The sequence below is a fragment of the Drosophila mauritiana genome, chromosome 2L, assembly GCF_004382145.1.
Source record: "Drosophila mauritiana strain mau12 chromosome 2L, ASM438214v1, whole genome shotgun sequence".
NCBI classification, from domain to species: Eukaryota; Metazoa; Arthropoda; class Insecta; order Diptera; family Drosophilidae; genus Drosophila; species Drosophila mauritiana.
The window spans coordinates 8,469,167-8,486,676 of NC_046667.1; the positions used below are offsets into that span (position 1 = coordinate 8,469,167).

Sequence of the window (17,510 nt, forward strand, 5' to 3'; positions counted from 1 at the left end):
TTAAGTGAATGAATGAATTCAATCTTGCTGTGTAATTGAACAAGTGTATCTGACGTTTGTTATTAAAAATGACACATCCAGCGTCGCACATCCAGCTAAAATTAGTTTTTAGAATATTAATTAGTAAATTGCCGTTTGGCAATAACTAAAATAAATTTTGCTGTTACTCAAACTAAATAAAATATTTTGTGAACAACATAAATAATAATCCTAATTGAAAGCAAACAGTTGAACTGCAGAAAATAAGTTAAAAAATGCATAAATTTGGTTTAAATGACTTTCGTGATTGATTGATATATTTAATCCATATTTTGCTAAACTAAAATAATATATTTAATTATTTTTGTAACATTTAGAATCTGCCAGCAATCTGGTGGAGGGACAGTACGGCTCGATGAGCTCGAAACTGATCTACGGAGTCTTCAACACGCCGAGCAACTCGATTCCCGGCTCAGCGGTTTGTGCCTTTGCCCTCCAGGTGAGTTTCCTTGTCACCGAATTGTTTCTTGAAATGGAAAATTAAATTTTGTTCCCTCCATTTTCTCACCGCTCAGGACATTGCCGATACGTTTGAGGGTCAGTTCAAGGAGCAGACTGGCATCAACTCCAACTGGCTGCCAGTGAACAACGCCAAGGTAAGAGCCCCAATCCTCCAGCATGGAAATCGCAAATCCCGAATTTCTTGTGACCGCACTCCGGCACATCTGTTGCCTGGAAAATTTATGACTTATGGCCGGCTTGCCATAAAAATGTATTCTTCGCTTGGCACAAATTTTGCATTTGCATCTCCAAATGCTTTTGCCAATTTCCAGCGGATGACTGCACATGTCGCCATCGATTTAGGGCTTGCCTTCATTTGCCATAAGGATTTGGCACAGCAAAGGAGTAACTAAAGAATCGTCTTAAAGTTATTGAACTATATTACTATTTATATACGTAGTTAAAAACAAAATTGAAAATTTTTATGCTTCACTTATTTGTTTCAATATGTTTTATACGTTCTATGTCACGCTTTTTTAGGTGCCCGATCCTCGACCCGGTTCCTGTCACAACGATTCGAGAGCGCTTCCGGATCCCACACTGAACTTCATCAAAACACATTCGCTAATGGACGAGAATGTTCCGGCATTTTTCAGTCAACCGATTTTGGTTCGGACGAGCACAATGTGAGTAACTGCACGTCAACATACGTATATATATGCACGTGGTCCTTATTTCGTTGCTTTCGTCACTTCCGTTTCCGGTGCGAGAGATATGACAGAACTCCAAGGGGTAGTAAATAAATACGTACTCTAACAAAGTGGCCAACTTCGGCTGGTTTCGACACATATAACATATACTTGCGGCAACTCTTAAACTATTGCTCAATTCATGAGTTTCACAGTTGGGTCTGTCGTCGCACACAAAATGCTCAAACTTACTGGCTTTCAACGAGCATATCCTGCCGTTGATTTGCCATCGCATGGGTTTATTCCCTCCATGTTGCAGCATCTGTTTCAGTTTATGGAAATTCGATAAGGTGTTAGTCAGCGCAAATAACCGTAAACCGTTGCAACCCGAACTGCAAACGGAAAGAAAACGGGTGGATTGTTGCAATAAATTATTTGCCAGCGATTTCGCCCTCTCTGGCCGGAGGGAGAATTTAAAAATTCAATTTGGTAACTTTTCCATGTAATTGAGCCACAATTATGGCGAAAAGCGCCGAGATGTGTGCTGGCAAAGTGGTGAAACTTTAAAGAGGGCTAAATCATAGGCGAGCCACTGAGCACCACTTGCGACTGGGAGTTACTGTTGTACAGTGGGGCAAATTCAACTATATTTGCACAAGATATATGGAATGTGAAAAAGAAACTAAAGAAAAAGTAATTGTTATTATTACATACTTAATTTGAAATAGAAGTTCAATTCATAAAAATACAAACAAATGCTGCTACACATTTTTTTAGGCTTTTGGGAAGCCATTTCCATGCTACAAACGTCTTATCAAAATTCAAAGATTATTCCATTGAGTAGAAAAGCTCAAAGCAAGAACCACTGTGCCTAAATGGTGGCTCAGGTGGTGGGGCAGCTGCAGTTGCCTTTGCGATAGTTTGAAGCAAACGAAGCGAGCCAGCCAGAAGGAAATGCATGGATGCGCTGAGGAGGCAACCCGTAACGAAAATATGTATGCACAACTGAATAAATTAGAATGAAATATGGAACACGTAGCAACAACGCAGTCTGCGGACCTGCTCCCGCATCCGCATCCCCATCCTGATCCCCATTCGCATTGGCATCCCTTCCACATCCGCATCCGCATACCCTGAACATTTTCTGTGCCACATGAGCACACCACAACAAATGTACGTGGAGTGGGTGCAGCGTGGGTGTGGTGCGGCGGCCACTTTCTGCAACTGACTCACTGCATTTTGGGGGACTGGAGCAGCGGATGCTCCGCCCGAGGACGCGGGCGTGCATCGGAATTTAATCAAGACCCCGGGACACTCAATTGAAAGCCATAAAAATGCGCAAAAGTTACTTCAGCATTTTTTTCTCATTTTGTGGCTCAGCTGTTCTCATATGGCAGAACGTCAACTTTTTGACTTGGTCTTGATTTAAATCCGACTTCCTTAAACTGAGATTTAATATTTGAGGGCATGATGATTAGGCGTCATCGCCAGTCCATAAATCAATTTATTAACTGGGTCATAGATGTATTCGCCTTATTGAGGGCAAGTCAATATTTAATCATCGCAAGGATGCGTTCAAATGCAGATTTATAACGCAAGTGATGTGTGTAATTGGTTAATACAAATTATTAGCAATATTTATAAGAGGTAAGATGTGGCACAAAAGTAGGACTCCAGTTGGAAAACCTAAGAGCAAAAGATAGTTTTTCAAGTTCTTAAATACTTTGAGCCGCATTCAACATTTCGCTTTTCTGTCACCAGCCAGCATAAGATTACTTTTAATTCCCTTCGGCTCTTGGCCGCTTAGTCTTTGAGCCAGGTCAAGCTTGTGGGGGAAATTCATTTATCATGTTTTCCAATTCGGCCCAAACAATGCGCATAAATTATTCTCGAGTTGAAACCAGGACGAAATGCCGCAAAACGAGGGCGTCGTCGATATGATAGGCTGGATAATGTGGGGGATTTATTGAACGCAAATGACAAAATCAAATCAAAAATTTTACAGAATTTATGGCATTTGGCCAAAAACATAAATTTATTATAATTCCGTTCGTTTGGCCAGCCCATTTCCGCTCCTCGAGTGCCAGCTGCCTGCGGGAGCGGTTGGGTGGGCGTGGCATGGCCAAAATAAATCTGGAAAAAAGGCAAATAATTTGCATAGCGGCACGGGGCGGAGGCAGAGTGCTGAAAGTTAGCAGCAAGTTGAAAGCCATACCCGTACTCATGAAATCTCGACAAAAGTTGAATGTACCAGCTCGGGCTCCGTTACAAATTGTTTCCTGACGCAGGCCGGAAGCATCCCATATTCAACCGATTCCAGCCAGCTGGCTGACCATATCCCGTCTGCATCTTCCTGTCCCAAGATATCGCATTGTCCTTAACGTGTTCTTATCGCTTTCACTGCCAGGTTACCAACGAACGGGGTGGCGACTTAGTCCAAGTCCAAGAGAGGTGGACAAATGACGACCAACTTCCCGCCTATTGTGTACCACCCATTTGTCTGGCAAGTTGGCTGTCATCGTCATCGTCGCCCTTTCAACTCATCGGAGCGATACAAAAAGTTGGCAACATTTTTGCAAGTTTCAATTGCCAGAACTTTGGACTTTGACCCGGAGCAGGACGTGTTCTTGGGTCCTGTGCGAGCATTTTTTTCCCTCCTCCTGTTCACATATTTATTTTGCATATGCTAAAGTTTCATGAAGTACGCCAGCTTTAAATTTGTATATATTTGAAAATTTCAACTCTAAAAAAAACTAGTTAGTCCAAATTGTTAAGTAAATGTTCCAGAGTTCTGCAATAAAGTTTCCTTTCCAAATAGAGATAGAAATATTATAATGAAAACCAAAACTTCGAACTATGCATTTAATTGTAGTTTAGCTAAATTCTGAAAAATATATATTAAATTGCTATCAAAGAGCTTACAGCCAAATGGTTTGACATGGCATACAAAAATTTTAATTTTAAATTCCACCCTTAACTTGTTTGAAATGAAAACTTTGTTCGATGCATTTTTTGCACAATTGTTGAGCAATTTGGAAATTGTTGCTCCACACAAGCCGGAGTCCCGAAAACAAGATTAGTTAATTAACAATAAAAAAGCAGAGCAATGGAGCACAATTCCCAGATCCCAGCTCCCCATCTCCCATTTGGTGGCCCATTCCAGCTGCCGGGCATTTGCATTTAAATCGAGGCAGAAGGCATGACAGCAACAATGGACATGGACCAGGCCACAAATGTTGCAACAACGCGGGCTTTTGGGGCAGACGGCGGGGGGCGTCGTTTTTGCGGTGAAATCAGAGGGAAGTTTTCGTTTTTATTTCATCTACTTGTGTTGTTGTTTCGAATATGTTTTTTCCATAAAAACACAAACAGTTTGTTGCTGTTGCAGCAGTCGTTGCCGTCTGTATGTATGTATCTTGTGTTGGCAGTCATGTTGCAGTGGTAGTTGTTTGTTCAAGTCCTCAACTAACCAGTCCTGCCAACCAACCAGCCGGCCACAGACTTTTCCTTCACATTCCGACAGCGAGGACCATTTTGGCATCCGTCCATTATTAATGGACATCTAACCGAAATGACAGACGTACGTCCATTGTCAGGAGAACTGGCGAAATACAATGTCGCAAAATAAAGAAAACATGGATTGACATTCATTCCACCATTTGGATGCTGACCACCAGAGTCGTTGATGAAAGCAGTATTAGATAGAAATGAAATCAAATGGGAAAAGTAATTAAGAAGCAAAAGAAATATGCGCGACATTTAATATATACATTTCTCCCTATTAATCTCGTGTCATCTTTTACAGATACCGCTTCACTCAAATCGCCGTAGATGCGCAGATTAAAACTCCAGGTGGCAAGACATATGATGTTATCTTTGTGGGCACAGGTGCGTAGAGCATGCAAAATTATATAACAAACTTTAGGAATTTGTATAATAATATAAATCTAATGATGTAACAGATCATGGAAAGATTATCAAGTCAGTGAATGCCGAATCCGCCGACTCAGCGGATAAAGTGACCTCCGTAGTCATCGAGGAGATCGATGTCCTGACCAAGAGTGAACCCATTCGCAATCTGGAGATAGTCAGAACCATGCAGTACGGTAAGTTGAGTTTTTGGACCAAAAGAACTATGTGAGCAAGTGGAATCAAACGCTTTTTCTGATCCCCGCAGATCAACCCAAAGATGGCAGCTACGACGATGGCAAATTAATCATTGTGACGGACAGCCAGGTGGTAGCCATACAATTGCATCGTTGTCACAATGACAAAATCACCAGCTGCAGGTGAGTGTCCTGCCGCACTTCCCCACCCCCCTCCTTTCACTCCACACCCCTCCTCTATCAACCAACTCCAGACAATGGCATTTTTATTATCATGTAACAATTTGCGTGACTCTCGTGTCGCCTGTCAGACACTTGACAGCCTCAATATGCAGTATATTCGTGGGGCATACACTTGACTTTATTATATACCCAATATTTTGACAAACAGATTTAAATGCAATAAATATGGTAAAAATGTTAAGAAATGCAATCTGAATAATAAGAAATGTATTCAGATCTTTCAGAGACCTGAATGATAATCCTTTATAGCCCTTTCCTTTAACATGTTAGATATCCGATTTTTCTGAGTGCACGTATTTATCCACAATTTTACGTCTGTTCGCAGCGAGTGCGTCGCATTGCAGGATCCGTACTGCGCCTGGGACAAAATCGCTGGCAAGTGCCGTTCCCACGGCGCTCCCCGATGGCTGGAGGAGAACTACTTCTACCAGAATGTGGCCACTGGCCAGCATGCGGCCTGCCCCTCAGGTGAGTGCCAAGTTCTACCAAGTCTAGACTGGCCAAGAGTGCCGAGATTAACGTTATTCTGGTCGTGCAGGAAAAATCAATTCGAAGGATGCCAACGCTGGGGAGCAGAAGGGCTTCCGCAACGACATGGACTTATTGGATTCGCGACGCCAGAGCAAGGATCAGGAAATCATCGACAATATTGATAAGAACTTTGAAGGTGATTTACCTAAACGCATTTCCAGCATATTTTTCCATCATATTTACTTTGCATTTGTTCGTTTTGTATTATGCACGTACCCGCTTGTCACTTTGCCCACCTCCTTTGCGACCTTTCGACCTTTTGCTTGTTGTTGTCTACTCCGTGTTGTCTACCTTGCAAATCATATTTTCATTTTGCCGGGATTCCCCGGACTGCGGACTCCGATTGCCGGCTTGTTGGCACTTTATGCCATTCAAGTGTCTTGCACCTGCATTTTATCTAAAGCGAATTTCTTTTTCATGAGCTTCAATTTATATGTAAGCCCGGAATACAGGTGCAATACACCACCAGCATTGATAAGAAGTCATCAAGACAAGGATAATTTTTGATTAACTAAATTTCCTAAAAGACTTGCTGAAGAAAACTAACATTTCTATTGAATAATATCAATCTTACATGATTTAACTCTGAGTGATATTTTTAAAAGAAAAACTTACTAATCTTAAATGCTTTTAAATGTACGTATACTTAATATTTTGCCTGGCTGAGTGATATTTTTAAAAGAAAAACTTACTATCTTAAATGCTTTTGAATGTACGTATACTTAATATTTTGCCTGACTGTTTCATTGTATATACACATATATATATATTCGTAATAAGCTATTTACCAATATTTTAATTCAATAATTTTTCAAGTCGAATTCTCGTTGTTGTACAAGATTACTAACTATTCCTATTCATATTTTTCTTGTTTCTTTCATTATGATTTCTGAACAATTACCGTGCAATTACCTTATACCGTGCGTTCTAAATTCGATGTTTGGATGTTTATTGATGTCGTTGCCATAATGGACCAACCTCCATAAAACCCGATACCCACACTGAAACAACAAACCAAATCAATAATATCGTTACATATTTGTTGTGATTTGGAATGTTTGTTAAATGTTTTGCCTAATGCACACTGTATCGATGCGAAACGAACTGAATCCGACCCTTGAACATGTACTAACCGAAGGTCCCCAAATCTCTGCAGATATAATCAACGCCCAGTACACTGTGGAGACCCTCGTGATGGCCGTTCTGGCCGGTTCGATCTTCTCGCTGCTGGTCGGCTTCTTTACAGGCTACTTCTGCGGTCGCCGTTGCCACAAGGACGAGGACGACAATCTGCCGTATCCGGATACGGAGTACGAGTACTTCGAGCAGCGGCAGAATGTCAATAGGTGCGTATAGGTTGACTCTTAATAAGTAGGACCAATAGAATGGATTTCTTCGAGTGATTTTGCATCGGTTCTTCAATGCCGTTAACAATTCGTCGCCAATAAGTAGGCAATGGTTTTGTTATCTAGTAACAGTCTTCAGATCTTTTCGCCGCCGTATTTATACTAGTTAATAACCCTGTTTTCATCCACACAGCTTCCCCTCGTCCTGCCGCATCCAGCAGGAGCCCAAGCTGCTGCCCCAGGTGGAGGAGGTGACGTATGCGGAGCCAGTGCTCCTGCCCCAGCCTCCGCCGCCCAATAAGATGCACTCGCCGAAGAACACGCTGCGCAAGCCCCCGATGCACCAGATGCATCAGGGTCCCAACTCGGAGACCCTCTTCCAATTCCAGCCCGACGGCTACAACACCCAGCAGTCGTATCGCGGTCGCGACAACTTCGGAACACTGCGTTCCCACCAGGTGATGGTCAGTATTATGAACATATGATGCTCCCTATCCGATTTATAACAACTTTCACCATCCACAGGGCGACAATTACAGGCGCGGCGATGGCTTTTCCACCACCCGCAGCGTTAAGAAGGTGAGTTGATCCAGCATTTAAAGCGATCTGGGAGAGCAGACCCATTTGTTTTTATTTTCCGACTATCGTATCGTACTACAACTAATCTCTAACCGTATCCATTGCGCTCTTTTCGATGTTGTTCGACATTTATTGACATTAGTTAACTAACTTGCTCGCCCATCGAGAGTCCTTGTGCTGCGCTTGTATTTGATTGAACTCTCCTCACACAATCGTCGATTGGTGTATTTCTTAGCCTCACCTTTACTATCTGTGTGTTTTTGTGTTCGAGTGCCCAACCATCACTCCCTCTATGTGTGTGTTACCAAGTATATAGCACCAAGTCGCATCACTGTCATATATCATTACCGAATCCAATCATATTGCTAACATTGTAGTTAATGTTGTTGTGGTCTTATTCTTTTATTCGTTACCTCTGCATGTTTATCTATTATTTAAACACTTATCACTATTCAAACTAATATAAGAACAACGGATATAATTCTTTTCTTGGGGTGTGTGGTCTTATATCACGGTCTAAACTGAACCATAATCTATGTTTCACCTTTATATCATCAAATTCTTCATAATTTAACCCGTATTTCCACCACTCACGATCAACAGCATGTTCATTTACCATCTTCGTTCCATAAACATGGCTTATATTTTCGGGTTCTGTCCTAAGGCTGGAAATACACCAATCGTTCAGATAAGTGGGATTGGATCTCTGCAGGGCTTTCTTAGTACCCCTATCTCTATCTAAGCATTTGTACAGCTACATTCTGACTACTACTACTACTTCTTCAGCTCAAAGAGACACTCTTTCTATCGATACTAAATTTTGCATTCTAAGAACAACATAAAAACACAACAAATACCGAAAAACAAAAATCTATCTCTATCTTTTCTCTATTCTTCTTCCCCTTTTTACATTAGGTTTACCTTTGAGACGGGAGTGGGGCGGCTGAAACCAGTCAGGGACTAATTACCCAAAATATGGTAAATACTTATTTATAACTAAAGCCATTTCAGTTTATTTATTTCAGTTCATTTTGATTTATATTGATTTATTTGTGTCCTTTATTGTTTTATGTTTTTTTTGGTGGGCTTTCGTTTGCTGTAATTATTAATCTGGAAAATATTTTGCTCAAAAGCTGCAATACGGAAGCTCTCTTCGCAACGAGCTAAACCGAAATTCCATAGGCAAAAAGTAATTTTCAAAATCTCCCCGATTTCGCTCACTCTTTGCATAATTATATTTCGAATTTTGAGCACTACTGCAAATTTCGTTTTCATTTTTGATAGATATTTAGGCACTGTTGAGGAAGCTTTGTTGTTTGCTATCTCCTTCTCTCTTCACTCAACCTTCATTTTTGTTCCACATTACACATTTTCGAATGGCTAAAAAGGTTATCGATCAATCAATCGCTCAATCGTTCAATCAGGCCAGTCCAGCCCAGTCAGCCATCCCGCGCCCAACTCGCTTCGCAAATCGCCAAAGCCAGCGCTTCCTTCAACCTTTGTTTGACCTCTGCGGGATTGAGAGTATGTGTGTGTGTGTGTATGTTGTCTAGTTGGATATGGCGCCATTCGATGTACCCACCTTCCAGTACCGAATTCCCACCAAGCCTGAACCCCTTGAACTCTTCTGCATGGGCGCCAAACTCCCGATTCAAAAACTCTAATTGACTACACAAAAATACTTCAAAGATATTTGAAACAATAGGAAGTGCGTGTGTGCATCTTAGATAACATTTGATATTTAAGAAACAAATATATTAACTACTATCCAACCATGATACATGTACTTTTTTGCTTTCGTTTCTATATATGGTATATGCTAAACATATTATTTCTTTTATTGCTTGCCCACTAAAATCTTCAGACCCGATATTAATTGGAAGATATTGCATTAACCCACCAGAAATCCAAAATAAAACGGTACACTAATAGTTAAATTGTAACCAGATCTTTATTTCGGTTCATAGAGCCACACTTTTGGAATACAAATTGAAATTGGCTTTGCCTTGCAACATTTGAGAGCAAAAATTGATTGCGAACGTTTTTCCTTAGATTGAAGCAAATTAGAAAATTATAGTTTCTTGTGTTTGATTTCCTTCAACAATGACATAAAAACATATTATTTTGACTATAAAAGATGAGAAATTGATAACACTCCAACCCCATAGGCTGTAAACAACACAAACACACGTAACAGAAGTCTTGGTCGCGCAAGAAGACAGCCGCCCCGTCATGGCATTGGTAAGTCCAAAATCCTGAGTTGCATTAAGTTAGCGTAACTACTTGACTGGCCCACAGAACCCAAAGACACCGACACCCACACAGACACCCATTTGAAAGTACTATTTTATACATCTGTCGTCAGGTCTTTCTTTCCCATCTATATGGAGATCTGATCGATCCCTGAGGTTCAAGACCCGAATGGGTTGGACAGTTCTCTGAAATCGAATTCTTATGTTTGAACTATTTTCTGAGAGTAAAACCACACGTTATTTCATAATTTATGTGCTGTATTTGTTACCTTTCAAACCTTGATATATATATTATTTAATACGTGTACCAGTAGTTTAACGATGTGTGTGTGTGCGAGTGTTTATGTGCATGTTGCAGCAGATTCAATGTTGTATCCAAATATTCATTACATAGCCATCGTATGTGTCTCTTATCCCAAGCATCGATGCAACATGCACCCAAGCACCCATGCCAAGTCGATATTTCGCAACTAATCCGTGTGCTTTCCGGCTCTTGCAGTAACTCAACACCGCTCGAATAGCCCCCAGCAGCAGCAGTCGCAGCAGCCGCACTCCAGTTCTGGCTCCTCGCCCGTAATGTCCAACAGCAGCAGCAGTCCGGCTCCGCCCTCCAGCAGTCCCAGTCCGCAGGAGAGCCCCAAGAACTGCAGCTACATCTACCGTGATTGATTGATATGCAACACCAAATCGATGCCACTCATCCAGGCCCAGTCCACGCACGCCCAGCCACACCCACACCCGCACCCGCACCCGCACCCGCTTCCGCCCCCCGGTCCGACCACGCCCCCAGCACAGCCACGCGCCAGAAGTCCAATGATCGGCAGGACATATGCCAAGTCCATGCCCGTGACGCCAGTTCAGCCGCAATCGCCGCTGGCCGAGACGCCCTCCTATGAGCTCTACGAACGCCACTCGGATGCGGCCACCTTCCACTTTGGGGATGAGGACGATGAGGATGATGATGAGCACTACCAGGAGGACACTTCATCGCTGGCCATGATCACACCGCCGCCGCCCTACGACACTCCGCATATGGTTGCATCGCCGCCGCTGCCGCCGCCTCGTAGATTTCGCTTTGGCAACAGGGAGCTGTTCAGCATGAGTCCAGCCGGTGGTGGAGCCACGCCCACCGCCTCGGCAAGCCACCGCGGCAGCAGCGCCATCACGCCCACAAAGTTGAGTGCGGCGGCAGCGGCCATGTTTGCCGCACCCCAAATGGCCACCCAACTCAATCGGAAGTGGGCTCATTTGCAAAGGAAGCGGCGCAGGCGCAACAGCAGCTCCGGCGATTCCAAGGAGCTGGACAAACTAGTCCTGCAATCGGTCGACTGGGATGAGAACGAGATGTACTAGCACGCAGACCAAAAATGAGATAGCAGAAACACTTTGATTCGGAATTTATACACATTTGCAAATTTTTAATGGGATTTCGATTTTAAAATGCAAAATTGTATTCTTATTGAAGGATATTTTGGGCGAGTGCATGTTTTTAAGTAAAACATTTTAAAGTAATTATTTTTAACTTTTTATAAAAAAGCTGTAAAGAAGTTTTCTGCTAGCTTAAATAGTACACACAACTTGATTCCAACGTGGCGCTGAGATATAGGAATAACCCCTCCCTTCCCTTAAACTTAAAGTAGCAATCGAAAAGATCATTCACTAGCGATAGAAACTGGATGGGGATTTACTTACACACAAAAAGCCAGAGAAGTTATACACGAAGTTTATAGTTATATAGCCTTTATACATACTCCCCGATCTGCTAAGTATACACAAGCAAGCATAACATAACATACGTATATATGACTCTATATATACCAATAGATTTCATAGGCGATTCACATGGATCGGCTACGCTAAATTAGAGCTGCAAAATGATATTGTTAATTACGATTAGAGAAAAGAAAAAACAACAGATGTAAATATTAATCCTAGAGATGGGAAAGACGTAACGTAATCTAAGCAAACCTTATTCGAATAGAGTATACACGATATACAAGATTTTTTGCATTTAACCCAGAGAAGTTTAAAATAGATAAAATTAGAAAGTCATAACAAATGGTTAAGAACAATGAGAAAACAAAACAAAACGAAACGCTTATTACTGATTTATACAAATGAAATGAATTACCGAAATAGTAGGAGGGCAAACAAATTAGTCTTAAGCCGTCAGATATCTGGGAAATATAAGGGGATTGCATTCGGGATTCATTCCGACCTGGAACTGGAACTGCCAAACGCGATGCAGCGCTCCCAACGAAATCGAATCCATCGAGTGCATTTTCCATTGTCAATTTCATTTGCAGAGCCTCAAGCTATAGTACTTCTTCAGACTTCAGACTCCAGCGCTTCAGTCTGCTATAGGAACGTGTAAATTATGTACAGGACTATACGCATTATTCAACCGATCTGTACAGTGCGATCTGCAGTATGTGCGATATGTGCCATAATTGGGTATGTGCCCACTTTGAGTTTAGTTGTTATTGTTTGCATTGATTCAGAATAGTTCTTTACACGAGAACACAACTCGCTATCTTTGTATATATTCGAATATATATAGATATATACATACATACTTATATGCATGAAGAGGGATACACAAATTTCATGTGAAGTGATCGATCAAAATTTAGTGAAAGCATTAAAACTGAACTTTAGCCTAGCCACATAGGGTTTGTATTATAGACTGGACGAACGGAGGGCAGAACAAAACTTTTGAAAATATTTTCACTAGGGGCATTGCTAATGTTGTTCTCATATTAAAGTATATTATAAATAGGATAAGCTAATTGATACTCAATATTTTGTATGAGAAACATTAAAATCATCCGATCAAACTTGGAAATTGCGTTGCAGAACGAGTAAAAAAGCGTAGAAATATCTAAATCAAAGCAAATTTATAAACAACAAAACCCATAAAAAACAGTAGATTTATAAAGTAAACCTACACAGAAACGTAAGCGTATATATTGATTAATATATACTTTTTGCAGCTGCAATTTAATGCTTTTTATATGCAATTTTACTTTTTGACAAAATGTATACAACCGAAAAAGATCATGAACAGCGGAAAACAAAAACGCATAGAAACCACGTAAAATTATTACGATTACATTTAGACAGCCAAAGATACGAGTGATTTTAAAATTTGTTTTTAAAGTTATTTGTGCATATTTTTAATTCGTTTTATTTGTACAAAAATATTATTTAAAGCAATTAAAACCTCTAAACAAACTATGTAACACTAAGGTTACTGTTTACGATTAGTTAGATTTAGTTATTCAATTATACACCTTATTATTGTGTTCTTTTTCTTTAAAGAAATAGTGTCGAGTACTTTGAAAGCAATAAAAACACTTGAAAATATATATGAAAGATATAAATGAGATTCAGACACATAGAGTAGCAGCTGATGGTAAAACTTAGGAATACACTAGAGTTTTGAACTAATTCTAGATCTACATCAACTACTTATACAATTGCATACAAGTATTAATTGAATCAGATCATTAACTTTTATACACTTTACCATTTACATATATACAAGCAAACTGATTGCCGATTACCGATTATTCAATATACAAGGCAAATTTAACATGTAATTGTAATTTGAAGCCAGGCTGCAATTGAAAGGTTTTACAGTAAATCATGCCTACACACATAAACCAGCAACAACAGTAACAAGATCAGAGAATCCGTAAATATATACTTATACATAATATAGATGACCCGTATACATACACTTATTAGATACTTTAGAAGAGAGATTCTCTAGAAATGCTTTTAAATTAAAAAATCCACGAAAAACCAAAAAAAAAAGAAATAATAAACAAGAAAAATAACTGATTTAAGCAAAGTATTTTATTAAAAACACTCAGTAAGGAAATGGCAAATTCAAGCGCAAAAACACAAAAAAAAATACATATATATATAAATTTCTTAAAACTTTCAGCGAAAGGCAAACATTTGTGAAATAAGCCAACTCAGACACTTTTTTAGAACATCAGAAATTGGGGTTGACGATGATGGTGATCACTAGACGTCGTTGAAGATACTTTAAAGATAATTATAAGCTAAACGAAAACGATTTTTAACTTTCTCCGAATAAGACAAAAACAATTATTACCTTCTGATGGTAGAAGCGCATTCATATTTGCTAATTAGCAACTTATTAAACTATAAACAACAAGCAACATTTAAAAGCTAGAGCAGAAAGCAGGAACCCACACAAAAAAAGTAAAATAAAATAAAAATGAAAACATGAATCCATGAATCCATGACACCACACACCCAAGTTTTCATTTTCCATTAAAAACGATATATATTCAAGTGCTTCTTACATAAAATAAATATAAATATATATGAAACAAAAAATATATTAATGATTACATGATAGATATTATTACGAGCAGGCATTACATTATACCTACTAACTAGTTTAAGGCATTTACCACAAACTTGATTATTATGAACTGTATTATTATGTTTTGTGAAATCGAGCGAACTATTACAGATCAAGAGAATCAGATTACTGAGCGGATTTAGAGTAAGCGTAAAAACTCTGTACTATATCCGGTTCCGTTTGGTTTTTTAATCTCTAAGTAGCCAGCTCTCTATGCAAATAGAATAAAGACGAACACACACTGACACGTAATCGATGCATTTTACTTACTTGATGGCCATCAATGCAGCAAAGTAAAGCGAGTTCATGAATTCAATTTATATAATTATGTTAAGATTTTATAACGCAACAAGCCTAACGTATGCATTACCCATATGAATACTATTATGCGAATCTTTGTAAATACTTCACCAACCAAATAAATACTCGTTCTTTCAACCAAAACAAGATCAGATCCCTAACTCAATCGAAGTAAGCCCAAGCATTTGATTTTCTTTCCACACCCAAAACAAAAACCACACACAATCCTAAAGAGATGCTTATCGGTTAGGTATTATCGAAGCATACGAGCCACGAGTATGTTATCCATTCTTTAGCGATTACAAATACGTAAGGATAAATTTAAATTGTTGAATATGTAACGCAAGAACGTAATGAGTAACAAACTAATGAAAGCCCCAAAGCGAATAACAAATATTTAACCAAATAAGTTACGAAAGTTAGACACAAAACGGTACTTCCAAGCAACTATAGAGCTAACAGCAAGCCATTAAAATGAATGAACTCAGATGCGAACTAAACTGTATGAATTGAATTCCCGACCCGATCCCGATTTAAATCCGCTAATAGATAGGGTGCACCCAAATAAGCCCCAGATCTTCTCAAGCAGATCCGAAGATCGGTAACGGTTCGTGCGAATTGGTTGCCCTATCTTCTAATTCCTCCATAGAAATCTCCTCTACACAACTCCCATTAGGAATTCGTCAAGTTTTGGATTCAGAAACTAATACACAACACTTAATTATTCATGAATGCGGCATGTGCAGTATCATAAATCAGAACGGCACGGCAAATCGAGAATCTACAGCATGAAGAAGCTATATAGAACAACAACAACAACATGAACAACAAAAAATTGTTAGTAAAAAGACTGAGCTACAAAATATACAAGAAAAAACACAAAAGAAACAAAAGCTAGCAACAAATCAGTGAATAACTTTGATTCAGTGACAAATTAATTAACGTGCATTTTTGGGTAAACGATCTTTGACAAACGGAAGCGAGCAATTCGTTACAATTTTCAGTTTCATAAGTCGTAAATTTGTTAAGAAGTTCCTAACACAAAACGCAGGCAAATCCATTACCAATCAATCTCAAGCCAGGTTCAAATTGTGCACCTACCTAGAAGGAACTTCTGCATTTACTTCTCAGTGCACGAGGGTTAGTTGAAATCGTAGGGAAGCTGCTAAAGAAAATACGTAATTTGACACATTACTTTTAGGTTCGAATTTGGATTTGAATTAAGAGGCTTCTTGTTTAATTTGGGCCACTGCCACAGCATAATCGAGATTAAAATACCTAGAATGAATATATATAAACACGTATATACATATATAGACTCAAGTATATATGCATACACTTGCTTTTAGCTTTCCTAGAACTCTGATTTCCATACTTGAACGTACAGTAAGCTGCGAGACATAAGAGATAGTCGGTCTCAGACACGAAATAATCAAACTGAAGCTGATAAAAACGAACACGAGCTCAAAGATTTGGTCCGAGACACAATTAATTCCACACAAACCAAACGGATCGGAATACATTCTGAGGCAAGCCACACAAAAGTTGAACATGCATGGCGAATAAGAGAAATCGATTAATGAAAACCGCATATTATTAATGATTATTATATTGTATTATTATAACTGAAATATTTAGATGAAATGACGATTCTTAATTATAACACATTATTATAGATACATACTGAACAAGCCGAAGCAAAAGAAGAAATTGAAAATGAAACTTAAAAAAAAACCAAAACGGAGGGAACGGAATCTAAAATGATTAATAAAAATGAAAATATAGAGAATATTATATTACGAACTCCCCAATGCGTTTTAATCTTACTGAATAACATTTATTATTGCCTTTAATAATTTTGGGACTTAATCAATAAAAGTTCAATTTTTAAAGTTGGTATGTTTTCGGAAATCCCTTCATACTTATTTCCGATTGATTTAATTGAAAGTAAGTTGAGTTGTTTATCTATCGAATATTATAGATATATATTTCTGCATTTTGCCTACGAAGGCGAGTTCATCTCGGATGCAACTGGAAAGAAAGTGATTTTCCTGATTTGGCGGCAAAGACCGCATGACTGGACCGCCGAAGATTGTGTTGACATCGGGAATGAAGGGTGAACCTCATTTGCGAAGGGCAAGATGTATGATTATACAATATAAAATTAAAAAAGGCATTCATATAATTAAAAGGTAAAAGTAAACAGAACTATTCTGGTAAAAAAAAATATTCCAAATGTACTTTGAATAACGCGTTAAATGAAGAAAAATTAATGTTCGAAGACTGCTATTTTAACAAATTGTTTCATAATCAATGTGGGTTCCACAACTGTTCCATTAAGTTGTATATAAATATAAATATGGGTTGAACTTAATTTAACATGGCGAAACAAACTTCAACAACAAGAGAAGCTTGACCCACAGATAATCCTCTATCGGCCGCCGACCGGATGAGATTAAGACCGTCAGACGCAGCAAAGCTATACTTATACATAAATGCTCAACCAAGAAACCGGCCCGAATTGAAAAACTGTTTGCTCGGTAATTTTAATAGTTTGTATAGTATATGTCCATTTAAAATTT

The 17,510-nt window shown here is 39.1% G+C and overlaps 1 protein-coding gene across 1 annotated transcript in view; it reads left to right on the top strand.

Annotated features, from left to right (window-relative positions):
• LOC117150744 (semaphorin-1A) overlaps positions 1–16,674 on the top strand; it is a 121,587-nt gene extending 104,913 nt beyond the window's left edge. Inside the window, 13 exon segments of the mRNA XM_033317781.1 lie at positions 357–478; positions 555–635; positions 1,021–1,166; positions 4,975–5,057; positions 5,132–5,275; positions 5,347–5,458; positions 5,844–5,986; positions 6,057–6,185; positions 7,188–7,395; positions 7,589–7,859; positions 7,921–7,974; positions 10,143–10,215; positions 10,726–16,674. Of these exon segments, the coding sequence (XP_033173672.1) occupies positions 357–478; positions 555–635; positions 1,021–1,166; positions 4,975–5,057; positions 5,132–5,275; positions 5,347–5,458; positions 5,844–5,986; positions 6,057–6,185; positions 7,188–7,395; positions 7,589–7,859; positions 7,921–7,974; positions 10,143–10,215; positions 10,726–11,579 (2,420 nt within the window). The 3' untranslated portion in view covers positions 11,580–16,674.
• Positions 16,675–17,510: the final 836 nt, after the last annotated feature.